This window comes from Lactuca serriola, chromosome 3, assembly GCF_051521515.1.
Source record: "Lactuca serriola cultivar US96UC23 chromosome 3, Lser_US96UC23_V15, whole genome shotgun sequence".
NCBI classification, from domain to species: Eukaryota; Viridiplantae; Streptophyta; class Magnoliopsida; order Asterales; family Asteraceae; genus Lactuca; species Lactuca serriola.
The window spans coordinates 243,260,434-243,275,598 of NC_136410.1; the positions used below are offsets into that span (position 1 = coordinate 243,260,434).

At 40.4% G+C, this 15,165-nt stretch overlaps 1 protein-coding gene across 1 annotated transcript; it reads right to left on the reverse strand.

Annotated features, from left to right (window-relative positions):
• Window positions 1-233: 233 nt before the first annotated feature.
• On the reverse strand, window positions 234-3,993 carry LOC145096129 (uncharacterized). The gene is made up of 4 exons (XM_079033898.1): window positions 3,375-3,993; window positions 3,094-3,266; window positions 1,273-1,309; window positions 234-337 (listed from the first exon to the last, which is right to left on the reverse strand). The coding sequence occupies exons 1-4, from the start codon at window positions 3,991-3,993 to the stop codon at window positions 234-236; spliced, it is 933 nt and encodes a 310-aa protein (XP_078890024.1).
• Window positions 3,994-15,165: the final 11,172 nt, after the last annotated feature.

Here is a 15,165-nt window from a genome sequence, read left to right on the forward strand (position 1 = left end):
GTTTGATTGCAAGCAAGGAGGATGTTGCAGTTTGATCATGTGCAGAAGATGAAGTCGCCATCGATAAACGAAGAAGAAGATGAACAATGTGAAGGTGGAGGAATGAGATAATTCATGATTGGTAAATGACAAACGAAACGATCTCCCCTATTTATATTGTTGCCTGGAGAGAGAAAAACGTGATGATGAGGTTGCTAAAGCGTCGCCTGAAAAAGCGCGATGTGACAGTGTGGTTAATCCCATGAAAACGTCAGCACGCGTGGGTTTTGAAATGTACGTGCTGAAATCTTATCTTCATACCGTTTGAAATTCCATATATCCCCTTGTTTGGTTGCAACTGATAACCAAAACTTATACCAAACAACAATAAGAATGTTGGAAAATATTAATTTTCGTGCATAAGAGTGTGAAAGATAAAGAAATAAAGCAAGTGTGTATTTGACGTGAGTGATGTCTTTTTAGAAGACAGAAAGCAGATGATCCCAGGCAAGAATCACTTCCTTCAAAGTCAAGAGAGACTTGAAGTGCTTGTGTGGTTTCCCTAAAAATACGATCAACTGTTTGTTAATAAACATTGAAAGGCTTCTTTTGATCATAGGTATTGGGTGGCTGGCCTCCAACCAAACATCGAGTTTTAACATAAAACCGATTGTTGGTAGAGGTACCTGTGAGACCGATGTGATCTGTTGAACAGGTAGGTGGGATTTATTGAGTGACTTATAGGAAGCAGAAATCTCAAAAAAAAAAAAATTAAACTGGACCTCTTTGGGAAGAAATGTCTTGGCTGTAGACAATTTCATAAAAGATCACGCAAAATAAAAAGAGATTTACTTAGGTAACCAGTAAATGCTTGAGTATATCACTCACCGTCAATTCATTTTTGGTGTCGGGTTTTGGGTTTCACTTAGAACGTGGTAATCGTATCCAAGATCATAAACACAGATGTTGTGTAACCATAAACCTCAGTGGTAAAGACCGAGAGTCTCAAGGGTTACGTTAGTGAACCGAAGGTAGATGGAGAATATGAGGAGGTGGTTTAGGAACCGAATGTATGTTCTGCTAGATAAGCGTGACAAAGCAGAGAAACTCTTAACTCATATGAGAAGAGTAAGGTAGCTCTAGACCGAGTGAGGTAAAATAGCCTGATTTGGAAGAAACGATGGGTATCGATCGAATCATTAAGGCTTACTCAAGATCATAGAGGCTTAAGACAACATGCAGCAGCATGCTTCTAGGGACACTTAACTAGGTTGTAGGAAAGTTAAAACATACCTGCTTTAGAGCTATCGACGATTATACTTGTGTTTACCTATGAATGACAGACACCAAACAAAACAAACAAGCAATTGAAACAAATAAAAAGATAAAATATTTTTGAATTAGTGAAATTTTTCTGAAAAAGAATAAAAACATAAAGATAAAATATTTTTGGATTTTTGAAATTTTCTGAAAAAGAATAAAAACAGAAAGATAAAATATTTTTGGATTTTTGAAATTTTTCTGAAAAAGAATAAAAACAGAAAGACTTACAAAATATACAACCGAAACCTTATCGTATTAACGAGAGAAGCAAAATAGATCGATCATGTAGTTTTCCTCTGTTCCGGAGAATTACGGAGCCGAAATAGACAGAGCGGTCTGTCCATGTCGGTTCCCCCAAAAATATAGAGCAGAGATAGACCGAGCGCTCTGTCTATTTCGGTTGTCTTAATTTTAATGAGATATTTGAGGATTCGGTACCGACTCTCCTTCCATCATACCCAAACCTTGTAAGATTTTATTGAAGGTTGTTTCTGGTAAGGCTTTAGTAAAGATGTCTGCCAGTTGATCAGCAGAGCGAACAAAATGTACTTCTACGTTCCCGTCTTCTACATGATCCTTGATGAAATGATACCTGAGTGCAATGTGCTTGGTTTTCGAATGTTGCACTGGATTATGACAAATCCGGATTGCACTCTCAGAGCCACAATAGAGAGGGATCTTTTTCATACTCAGCCCATAATCTCTTAACTGACTTTGAATCCAAACAACCTGAGAGGTACATGATGCGGCAACAATGTATTCTGCTTCTGCTATGGATAAAGAAACACAGGTTTGTTTCTTTGATTGCCAACTGACAATTTTTCCATCAAGGAATTGACATCCTCCGGTAGTGCTTTTCCTGTCCAGTCCACATCCTCCAAGATCAGCATCTAAAAAGGCTTGTATGAAGAATCCAGATCTTGCAGGATACCAGAAACCGAGAGATGAAGTGTTCTTCAGATATCGAAAATTATTCTTCACAGCAAGCATGTGGTGTTCTCTTAGATTAGCTTGAAACCTGGCACAATAACAAATAGAAAACATGATATCTGGTCTACTCGCTGTTAGATACATAAGGGATCCTATCATTTGTCGATAAAGAGTTATGTCCACAGCCGGTTTCTCCAGGGATGGAGTTAGCTTGGTGCCAAATGCCATAGGAACCTTTACTTTTGAATCACCCTTCATTCCAAATTTAGTCAGCAGATTTTTGGTGTATGCTTCCTGGTTTATAAAGATACCTTCTGGTCCCTGTCTAATATTCAAACCGAGGAAAAAGTTAATTGGACCCATTGTGCTCATTTCAAATTTAGTCTCCATCAACGTTCTGAATTCAGCGGTTAAGCTAGGATTCGTGGAACCGAAGATGATATCATCGACATAAATCTGAACAATCATCAAATGTTCGCCTTCCTTCTTTCGAAAGAAGGTTGGGTCAACCGAACCTTGTTTAAACTTTGACATTTTTAGAAAGCGAGTAAGCGTTTCATACCAGGCTCTTGGTGCTTGCTTTAGCCCATAGACAACTTTATCCAGCACATAGCAATGATCCGGGTACTTTTCATTCACAAAACCAGGTGGTTGCTCAACATAGACCGTTTCTTCTAGTTCTCCATTCAAGAATGCACATTTGACATCCATTTGGAAAACTTCGAAGTTCTTGTGAGCGGCATATGCTAGAAAAATTCGAACAGAATCTAACCTTGCCACAAGAGCAAAAGTTTCTTCATAATCAATCCCTTCTTCTTGACAATAGCCTTTTACAACCAACCGAGCCTTGTTACGAATGACATTCCCTTCTTTGTCCAGCTTATTCCTAAACACCCATTTCAAGCCGACAACAGAGGCATCTTTCGGAGTAGGAATCAATCTCCAAACTCTGATTCGTTCGAATTCATTGAGCTCATCCTGCATTGCTTGAACCCAATCAGAATGATCAAGTGCGACATTTACGGTTTTCGGCTCTATTTTGGAGATAAACGAATTAAACATACAAAATTCTACTTTAGAGAATAATGTTGTTTGTTTCGCCTTCAGCTGAGATCTAGTAAGAACACTTTCAGAGGATTCACCAATAATTTGCTCTTTGGGATGGTCTTTTGTCCATTTTGTTAGCGGAGGATAGAGTGGATCATATTTTGGATTTAGTTCTGCTTCAACTTCAACTTCAACATCTGACTGATCCCTTTCTCCTTCGTCAGTAGAATTATCACTTGTTTTCTCCTTCTCCCCCTCGACTGGCGAAGTGAAGTCTTTGTTTTCAGCAGAATCGGCAGTGGGTATCTCCCCCTCGATTGGACTATGACCTGTTGATTTCGGTTCAGTTGTTTGAGTATCTGTTGAACTAGTAGATATTGGGGCGGAATTGGGATTCTCCCCCTCAACAGGAACTTCAGATGGTTTGAAAGTGGTAGAGTTCTCCCCCTGGAACATTGAATCGGTGTTTGAGGTACTGGGTGATGGTTTAGGAGTAGGTGTTTCGTTTTCCATTGATTTGGCAGCTTCATCTATGACTTTCTTCAGATTATCTACTTTGTTGTCTGCTGCTGTTGCCTCCGAATGTATTGCTTTTTCTGGTTCATCAAATAACCGAATGTATTCATCAAACAGGTTGGATATTGGAACCAAGACCTGTCCAGATTCCGGAAAGATGTCTCCTGAAGCGTCTTCTATTCTTTGAACTTTCTTCATGTAATTGTCATCAAAGGTGACATAATAAGTTTCTTCTATTCTTTTAGAACGCTTATTCAGCACCTGGTATGCTTTCGATGACAGAGAGTAACCCAGAAAGATCCCCTCATCGGCTTTAACATCAAACTTATTTCAGTTTTCTTTAGAATTAAAGATAAAGCACCTGGAACCGAAAATGTGGTAAAATTTGACGTTTGGTTTCCGATTGTTTAAGATCTCATAAGGAGTTATCGAGAATCTCTTGTTGAGCAGGGACCGATTCTGAGTATAACAGGCAGCAGCAATGGCATCAGCCCAAAAGTATAAAGGTAGAGAGGCATAACTGAGCATGGTTCTTGCCGCTTCACACAATGATCGGTTTCGTCTTTCAACAATCCCATTTTGCTGTGGTGTATAAGGGGCCGAAAAATTGTGTGTTATCCCCTTATCAGCCAGAAAGTCTTCGAAATCCTTGTTTTTGAATTCCAACCCATTGTCACTTCTTATGTTTCTCACTGTATTCTTTAATTGAACTTCCACTTGCTTGATGAACATCTTTAGCTTGGGAGTTGCATCTGATTTCTGTTTAAGAAAGAAAACCCACGTGAAGCATGAAAAATCATCTATAATAACCAGAATATACTTACTTCCACCGATACTCTCTATAGCAGAAGGTCCACACAAGTCAATATGTAACAGTTCAAGTGCTTCCACTATCTTAGTATTAATGCGTGTAGGGTGGCTTTTTCTGCTCTGCTTACCCATCTCACATGCTGCACACAAATGCTCCTTTTCAAACTTGAGAAGAGGAAGACCTCGAACGTGATCACCAATCACTAATTTGTTGATATCTCTGAAGTTCAGGTGAGATAGATGTCGATGCCAAAGCCAACTTTCATCAGTGTTTTCCTTTGATAGCAGACAGATAGTTGATGTCCCCCGAATAGGATTAAGATTCAGAGGATACATTTCTCCTTTTCGTACAGATTTCAGCAGAACTTTCTTGGTTTGTTTTTCTATTATCTCAGATCCTTCATCATCAAATGATACCTTCAAGCCTGTGCCCACAACTAATTGTGATACACTGATGAGGTTGTGCTGCAATCCTTCTACATAAGCCACCTTTCTGATGGAGAAGTCTCCATTAGTTATCATCCCATATCCTTTGATTGTTCCATAGGAATTGTTTCCAAACTTCACCGATCCACCATCCTTTAGAGACCGAAATTCCCTTAATTCCTCCTTTCTCCCTGTCATGTGACGCGAGCAGCCACTGTTTATATACCATTCGTCGTCAAACTGCTCGTCACTGATTACCTGCAAATTTAAGCAGATTTAGGAACCCAAAGTTTCTTGGGTCCTGGTGAGTTTTTCACAGAGAAAGGAATAACAATAGAAGCATCAACTAAATAAGTTCGTTTAACAAGAGTCGTTTGATCTTTTCTTTTGATGGTAAACACCTTGATTTTTGTTTTATCTTCTTTAAATCTTAATGTATCTTTTGGTGTTTATTTAGATGGTTTAGTGTTTTTCGTTGAATTCCTAGGTTTAGTGAAGGATTTCTTATTTTCATTCTCAGAGTCTGATAACAGCTTTCCTTTTCCTTTGATGTCCTTTAAGGAATTTGTTTCATCTTGGGATCTGGAGGATCCATGTCTAGAATTGGGATCGAAACTGGTTTTAGGACCGAATTTGGATCGAGAGTTGAATTTGGGTTTAGGACCGAACTTGGGTCGAGGACCGAAACTGGGTTGAGAACCAAAACTGGGTTGATGACCGAAACTTGACTTTCGGTTTTGGGATTTGGAATAATAGGAATTTGGACTAAAATTTTCCTTTGACTTTTCCTTTCCTTTATCCATGGATTCTTTCCTAGAAGGCTCATAGTTAGGATTTTGAGAGTTCCAATGCTTTTTCCGTTCATTCAGATTCGAGGCATAACTTTTATTTCTGAGTCTTTTCTGTTCAGCTAGCTCCTTCTGAGATTTGTGAACATTGAAGTTTTCCTGTGGTTTCTCCTTCCAGGTTGCATTTGTCTTATCTTCCATTTTGGTTTCGGTACTTTCCTTAGTTTGAACTTCCGGTGCTTCCTGTCTCTTGAGCGGATCTTTCGGTTCTTTCCTCTCGATTGGAACATCAGGTTCAACTGACGGTTCTTCAGGAACATCTTTAGTTCCGCTTGTGCTAGGAATATCGAAACCGGAAGGTTTATTGATGGGTTCTGGTATGTATCGTCCTTTGACTCTCCATGTGGTTTTCTCAGACAATCCCACGGTTTCATCTGCATTATCAATGGGAGCAGACCATAAATAGTCTTCACATCCCTCAGCGTTATCCTCGTCAACTATTATTTTTAATTATGCTGTTTGTCTTTGAGTGACTCCAGTCACAGCATAAACCTGATTTGGCATGGTCTGTACCTTTTGATAGACCAATGCTTTTTCTTTGAGTTTCGGTTTCTGTTCCTTTGACAGTCGAGCAAACTCAACCGAATTTTTTGAAATAAGAGGTTTTTCGCTCTGGGTTTCATTTTTCACAAACTTAGAACAATCAACAACGTCCTCTACTGAGATTTCACTCATTTCACTCTCCTCATCAAATTCAGATGAATAATCTAAGTTTATTTTATTATTTTTAACAATTTTGGCATTTGACTCATCGAATGTTCGTATAGTTTCGGTTTTAATCTTTAACCTGTCATTTTCCTCTAAGATATCTTTTAACATACTTTTATGTTCCTTAGAATCGATGAAAGTTTCAATCTTATCTAAACCTAGCCTATACGACATGGATGTTTCTTCAGAGGATACTTCTGATTCACACTCTGCTATAACCTCATCTTCCTTAAATTCAAGGAAGGGCAAAATCATTTTATGTATTTTCTTTCCAATTTCACAATTTAGATGTAATTGAACAATATTAGTATAAAGACGCTTAGCAATTAAACAGAAAACATTTCTTTGTTTTAACAATTTTAAATTGTCTCTTTGCAAATAAATACTCTCATCCTTAGCCCTAACTAACTCTGCTTCCTTCTGCTCAATCCAGATCCTCCTCTCCTCACTTTTTGAAGACGCCCTGTCGAGTTGGTCAGTTAGGTTAGAGTTTGCTAAGCGGGTTTGCATGAGGCTACTACTTAGGTTATAAAATTTAGAGTTTAGTTCATTTAATTCTTCTAGATATTCATTTTTGGGAATTTTAAGAGATTCGAGGATAGAATATACCTTTTTGATCAATCGATCGCAGTCGTTGATCTTCTCACTCACCGGCTTGGCTGCAAAACACTTGTTTTCTGTCAGGTTCGGTTCTGTGTCTGCACTTTCGGTTGATGGACCATTAGTGACGATAAAGCATTTTCCACCAGAACCTTCATTCTTTGCCACAAGCGCCTTTCCATGAGTGGGTCTTCTAACCTCTTCGTCTTCAGAGTCTGTTGACCAGACTTCTACACCACTGAGCTCATCTTCCCCTGCATTTTCTTGTACAATTAGTGCATTCATCGAGCTATTGGAAGCCTTTTTCTTCTTGACTTCGTCTAGTTTACGCATGTAATACGCTTCATCATCTTCACCCTCTCTCTTCTCAGCCATCTTTCTTAACATGCAATCTTTGGCAAAGTGGTTCTTGCCGTGACAATAGTTGCAGTCGTATCCAGAGTCTCCTGCAAGCTTGTTTTCCTTTTTCTCTTCCACCTTTTGAGAAGAGACTTTCGGTTCATCTTTTGTTTTCTCAGAACTATAACTTCCTTGCCAATTTCGGTTCTTATTGGTGGGAAATTTTCTTCTTGCGAATTTCTTTGGATTTGTTATCATTAAAGCATACTCCTCACTTGTAAGATCACATTCTGACATGTCTGACTCTTCTTCTTCCTCAACAGTACTTTTTCCTTTAGAGACAAGAGCCAGCAATCCCATGCCAGAGACCACTTTCACTTCCTTAGTTACAACACTTTCATGTGACTTTAGTATCCCAACTAGTTTCGCCAGTGAGTAGGATTTGAACTGTTCATGCGCCTTCACAATGGAAACCACAGCCATCCATTCTGGTCTGAGCCCGTTCATGAATGTAACTTTCTGCTCGATCAGCTTCCTCTCAATTCCATGCTTGATCATCTTACTTAAGAGATGATTGAACCGATCAAAGGTCTGAATGAGCTTCTCTTCAGGTTTCTGTTCAAAAACTCCAAATTCTGACAACAACAGAGTTTAAATGGAGTGTTCCAGATCTTCATCAATTGAGTAAAGTTCCTTCGACCTATCCCAGATCTCCTTAGCAGTTGTGCATGAGCCTACAAACCGAAAAGTGTCAGACTATAAGGCGAATCTTATCATTCGCATGGCTTTAACATTACATAGGATCTTGTCCTTCTCATCTTGTGGCATCTTCTGAACATCTGTCACCAACTTGTTGTAATCCTTCTGTGTCTTAACGATCGTGTTTGTTTCTGAATGCACAAACGGTCCAAGAATGATAGCTTCCCAGATGAGATAGCCATTATCTTCAGATCCAATCACGTAATCTTCAAAGTGATGAGTCCATACTTCGTAGTCTTGAGTGTAGAGTATGAGAACTCTAGTTGTAGATCCGATGCTGTTTGAGATGTTAATTGGGTTTGTATGCGTATCGTCGTGAGACATGGTGAGCTGCTAGAATCTTACCTGTAAACTTGAGATTAGGGTTTTATCAAAAACTGAGTAGTCGTCGTTAAGAAGACGACGACTTCGATAAAAGTGGAAACCCTAAAGATTTGTGAATACAGAAGTAAAGTGTATTGATCACACAATCTCCTGCTCTGATACCAATTGTTAGAATAATGTTCTATCAGGATCGTATGATTCTAAGCAAAATATAAATAAGAACGTAATGAAGAACACAAGTATTGCAATGAATATGTCGAATGATTAATGCAAAGATACCCCAGAAGAGCTCGATAAAGAACTTCAATCTGCAGAGGTATTATAGGGTTACAAGAAACAACGTAATCGACTATTCTATCTTATACGCATACATGCATGCATATATTTATATTAAAACCCTAACAACTTATCTAGATAAAAGGAAACTATTCTAGATAACTACGGATGGACAAGCCCAATCCGATTACAAAACCAAAAGGGCCAAGACGCAACACTAAAATACTTAACAGTTACCATTTTATAGGCAACAACCTTATACCCCCTTATAGACCGGCTTCATGAATGAGGCGTACTAGCGGTAAGACGACTTGACCTTATATATATATATATATATATATATATATATATATATATATATATATATATTATTAACTTATAATATTATAAAGTATAAGGGTTGAATTTTAACTTTTAAAATTCTAAGGGTTGGAACTAAAGTTTTAATCATGGCTTTACTTGTTCCAAAACTTGAGGGAAAGTTTTGTAAAATTTCAAAACTTTTCATTTCTTATAACTTATGAATTTAATTGAGTATTAAAATGAAGACTCTTCATTTTTCTAACTCTTGTGTTCTTTTAATGTTTTTTATTAAAGTGTGACCTTTGGTTTTCCATAACTTGAGGACAAGTTATGGACTCCATTATAACACATAATGACCATGAATTAAACTACCAAGTAGGTTACAAACAATTCCTATGATCATCTAATCTTCATAAGTTCAAGAACATGAATATGAACATTTCAAGAATCATAATTTACTCATAAAACTTGTAATTTTTTGATAATAGCCATTGTAAATGGATTAGCATAAACATTACACCATCTAAAACAAGTTTTGTGACACCAAAACAGTTTAGGGTAATGTTTCTAGTCCATTTCCAGCAGCAAAACTCAAAAAATTGGACACTGCAGCCTCTACTCGTCGAGTGCATGAACAGACTCGACGAGTAGCATGCATTTCTTCATGGACTGGTCGAGTCCCCCCATGGACTCGGCGAGTTCATACGATAGTGAACAAAAAAATTTGATTTTAAGCTATTTGCATCAAGTATCAAGTAAACAAGCCTAGGCTCTGATACCACTGATGGGTTTTGAGCATTCTAATACTCCTATGGTGTACATGCAACCCTAGAAACCTTGGATCTATGTTTGACTAAGATACATGCAAATAATTATTTTTCCAAGGTTCTTATTCTATCTAGCATGGCATAGGGAACTTGAATCAAATAAAGCTAGTAGAATTAATTACCTTATAGTTGTAGTTGATTGCTTTGAGTTTTAGAGCCTAGCACCAATAGAGTGGATGCCTCAAATGGAAATCACAAATCACCACAAACTTGGAACTTTTAGAGAATAGTAATCACCTTTCTTGAAATCAACCCTCTTGCTTTACTCACCACAACTAGTGTCATTTCAAGAACCAAAGCCTCCTTTATATAGTGTGGTGGATTAAGGTTACATCCATGTAAACCTTAATACCAATGTCTTTTCATTTCCATGAGATCCATGGGTTAAAGCTCCATGGAGTATCCATGGACTTTCCATGCAAGCGTAGCCCATTCCAAATAAGCATTAGCCCATACTATATAAATACAAGAGCCCATATCTAATTAGTAATACTTTTGATATCTAAATTAATTCTAGATTAGTTATAGATCAATACTAATTAAATAATATGATTTTATATTAATATATTAGAACTTATAATATATTAATAAATCATCACTTATACTATTCTTAAAAGATTATCCGTAAATTGTTCGGGTGAAGTGCAACCCAAATGGACCATGCCGGGTCGGGTCAAGTACATACCAAATATAGTTATGGACTTAGACACTATATCCAACAAGAAGGACATTACGCCTTGAGTGGCGTATGTGCGTATGTGGTATTTTGGGGAACTCACTAAGTATTTATGCTTACCATGTTGTGTTATATGTGTTTTAGGTACCAGCAACGATCGCGGGAAGGTGCCAGCATGATCCGTACACCCTGATACAGATTTATGTGTTTGATATTATGGGACATGTTTTCTGAGATAACATTTGATACAATGAATTTTGAAATTGTTTTATGAAATTTATTATGTTCGGAAATGAAAAATTGTTTTGAAAATTTACGTTGTTACAAGTTGGTATTAGAGCCTTGGTTTGAGGGATTCGGATGCACCTTCGGGCGTATCTGAACTCAAACAGAGGATTTGAGAAATTTTTTTCATAAAAGAAACAATTTACTAAGAAGAGTAAAAGAATTTGAGAAAAAGCAAAAAGGAGCAGTGTGTACGATTAGCCAGTGCCCGAACGGTGATTTCCCAAAATACCCTTACATTATGTGTTATGAGATATTATGTGCTACGCATGCTGGATTAGGCTAGGTAAATCATATCTTAGGACTAGGGTGGCCTGATATGTGATGCCTTAGGCTAGGAGTTTATGTTGTTGTGAGTTGCTTAGAGTGCATGTATGTAGCAGAGAGTATCTTGTGAGAAGGACTTGGTGTGGATACGGATGCAGTGTGGAAGGTAGTATTGGGTTTGTACTACTAAAAGCACCGGATCGATAAACATCCCAATTAAGAATCCTTAGGGTGCCAAGGAACAAGTAGGAACGGTTGATCGAGTGTGAGCAATCTCGGTCGAGTCTCTAATTATTTTATGTCGTATTTCAGAGACATCATGATGGGGACGCGCGACAACCCCAGAGGCAGTGGTACCAGTGGTACTAGTGACGAGGAGATCCGTAGGATGACTCACGAGGAGGTGGCAGCGACCATTCGGGCTGAGATACCAGAGATGTTTGGGTCTATCAAGACCACATTGATTGAGACATTTGACGAGCGATACGTTGCTCTAACCGAGGCTACTGCTGCTGTAGCCACCACAGCTGTTGCCGCTGCTAGGCCGCAGGGGGGTGACTCGTTGCTGTACCGAGAGTTCAGCAACACGAAGCCACCAGAGTTTGATGGGACACAAGATCTGATAGTCGTGATAAGGTGGAGCTCTGACGTTGAGGGATTTTTCTACACTTGTTCCTGTCCGGAACATTTGCGAGCACGATTCGCGCTGAACCAGCTTCACTTGGGAGCGAAGAATTAGTGGAAGTTTGTGACGGTGGATAATATTCCTGTGAGAGGTTCACCACCATGTTCAGGGACGAGTATGTTCCCCCGGTGGAGAGGGAACGGTTGGTGCAGGAGTTCTTGTCCCTCAAGCAGGGGACAGAGTCCATGACTGTGATTACGTGGATGTTTTACGAGAGGGTGTTGTTTTGCCCTGAGCACGTGTCCTCTGAGCATGCACACATGAGTCGATACCTGAGCATACTGAGGAGGGACATTCGGGAGTTCGTGGCGAACTCTTTATACCAAACATTTGCCGAGCTCCAGGCAAATGCTCGGAAGAGGGAGATCGAGCTGGAGACTCATGCAAGAGAGGAGGCTGAGTCTCAGAAGAAGGACAGGCGGCCGGTACAGTCTCAGCCGGCATCCAAGCGGGCTAAGCCCACCGATATGAGATCTGGAGGCCAGAAGGGTTGCACTTGTGGGAAGTGCGACAAGGGACATGATGGAGTGTGTCGAGAAGATGCTTGCTACTAGTGTGGCAAGGAGGGGCATATAGCCAAGGACTGCCCCAAGGGATTTATGGTTTGCTTTCATTGCAACCAGATGGGCCATTAGAAGGCCGAGTGCCCGCAGCTGTTACAAGGATCAACCCAGGGATCTGCCCCTGCTGCTGCACGAGTTACTGAGGGTTGGCCAGTGAAGGCCGAGGCACCGAAGGCTCGCGGGAGAGCCTTTCAGTTGATAGCGGAGGAGGTCCGCGCAGCGCCCGATGTCGTGGCTGGTATATATTCTTTCATTTATTAATGTTGAGTTTGAGATATTGTGCTTATATTATGGTATGCGTAGGTACTTTTCTTGTGAATTCTGTGCCTGCTTTGGTGCTTTTTGACTCGGTTGCGAGTCAATGTTTCGTGTCTGTAGCGTTTAGTCAGCACATCAGTATCCGACGAGAAGCGTTGACTTGACCTCTACGAGTTTCCATAGCCGACGAGCGAGCGGTGTATGCTACTGATGTGATTCGAGGATGTGTACTCGAGATCTTCGGTGTTGAGTTCCCGAAAGATCTGGTCCCGATTATGATGGGGGACGTTTGCGTCATTGTGGGCATGGATTGGCTGAGCCGATTTGGGGCTGTCATAGATTGCGAGCATCAGATGGTGACGATATGAGACCCTAGTGGGGGAGTGCTGACAGTATATGGCGAGGGCACCCGATGTGGGTCAGCATTTTGCTCGGCTGCCAGAGCGAGACAGAGTCTACAGCAAGGCTGCAGCGGGTTTGTAGCCTATGTGATGGATACACGAGTGGCCGTAGAGAGGCCGAGTTCGGTCGGTGAGGTGCCGATAGAGCGGGAGTTCTCGGAAGTTTTCCCCAAGGAGTTGCCGGGGGTGCCTCCCGAGAGGCAGGTGGAGTTTTGCATCGATTTGGTTCCGGGAGCGGCGCCCATTGCCAACGCACCCTATCGCCTTGCGCCGCCAGAGATACAAGAGTTGTCCTCGCAGCTTCTGGAGCTGCTGGGGAAGGGGTTTATTCGACCGAGTAGCACGCCGTGGGGAGCGCTGATCCTTTTTGTCAAGTAAAAGGATGGTTCACACCGGATGTGCATTGATTACCGGGAGTTGAACAAGTTGATGGTCAACAACCGTTATCCATTACCGAGGATTGATGATCTGTTCGATCAGCTGCAGATAGCATCTTGGCTTTCCAAGATAGACCTGAGGTCTGGATATCATCAGATGAGAGTGCGGGATGAGGATATCCAGAAGACGGCGTTTAGGACTCGTTATAGGCATTATGAGTTCGTGGTGATGCCTTTTGGGCTCACCAATGCACTGTTGGATTTTGAACATTCTAACACTCCTAAGTATAAATGCAACCTAAATACCTTGGATCTATGTTTTCTCTATTATACATGCAAATATGAACTTCCAAGGTATTATCCTAATCTAGCATACAAAACAATGAATATAACAAGATAGAATACATACCTCTTTGATGTAGAAAGTCTTCATGAGGCTTGAGTGCCTATTGCCCCAAGTGTGACACCTCAAATGGTTCACACAACACCAAATACACTTGGAATAACTTGAGAGAAACTTGGACACTCCTTGAAATCGTCTAGCCCTCACACTCACACATAGTGCACGATTTCTTGAGCCATGGGATTCTTTTATATGGTGGCTATTAGGGTTACACCATGTAACTCATGACTTTACCCATTCCTTATGCTCCATGGATTTTAACCTCCATGGAGCATCCATGGGTCACCCCATGGACTTAGTCCAACATAAGGAATCTTGGATCACAAGCCCACATATATGAGAATGAATGATTTACACAATCAACCCATATATTTAATTAGTCTCCTTTTGATCACTTAATTAATTCCAAATTAATTCTTGATCAATACTAATTAAATAACCTTATTAATATATTAGAACTTATAAATTATTAACAAACCTTAAGTGTTATTTCTCTCATTTTAGTCTATCCAAATGCATGATGCCATGCAACCCAAATGGACCATGCCGGGTCGGGTCAAGTCTTACCAATTATAGTTATGGACTTAAACACTAATCCAACATGCACCAGCAGTGTTCATGGATCTCATGAATAGAGTATGTAGACCAATGTTGGATCGATCGGTGATTGTGTTCATCGACGACATTCTAGTGTATTAGAGATGTAGAGAGCAACATGAGGAGCATCTGAGGGAGATCCTCAGAGTATTGAGATCGGAGAGTCTGGTTACGAGAGATCCAGTTCTTGGGACACCTCGTTAACCATAATGGGATAATGGTCGATCCGGAAAAGATTGAGGCTGTTATGAGATAGGAGGTGCCGAGATCCCCCACCGAGATCAGGAGTTTTCTGGGTTGGCTGGCTACTATCGGAGATTTATCAAGGATTTCTCCAAGATTTTCATTATCCTCACCAGATTGACCCGGAAGGGCGTTGCTTTTACTTGGGGTCCCGAGCAGTAGACCTCGTTTGAGACTCTTCGCCAGAGGCTGTGCGAAGCCCTGTTGTTAGCCCTTCCAGAGGGAATGGAGGATTTTGTGGTGTCCTGTGACGCATCGATGTCAGGGTTGGGTGCAGTGCTTATGCAGAGAGGGCATGTGATAGCATACGCATCGAGGCAACTGAAGCCTCATGGGGCAAGGTATCCCACCCATGATTTGGAGTTGGGGGAAGTGGTGTTCGCCCTCAAGATATG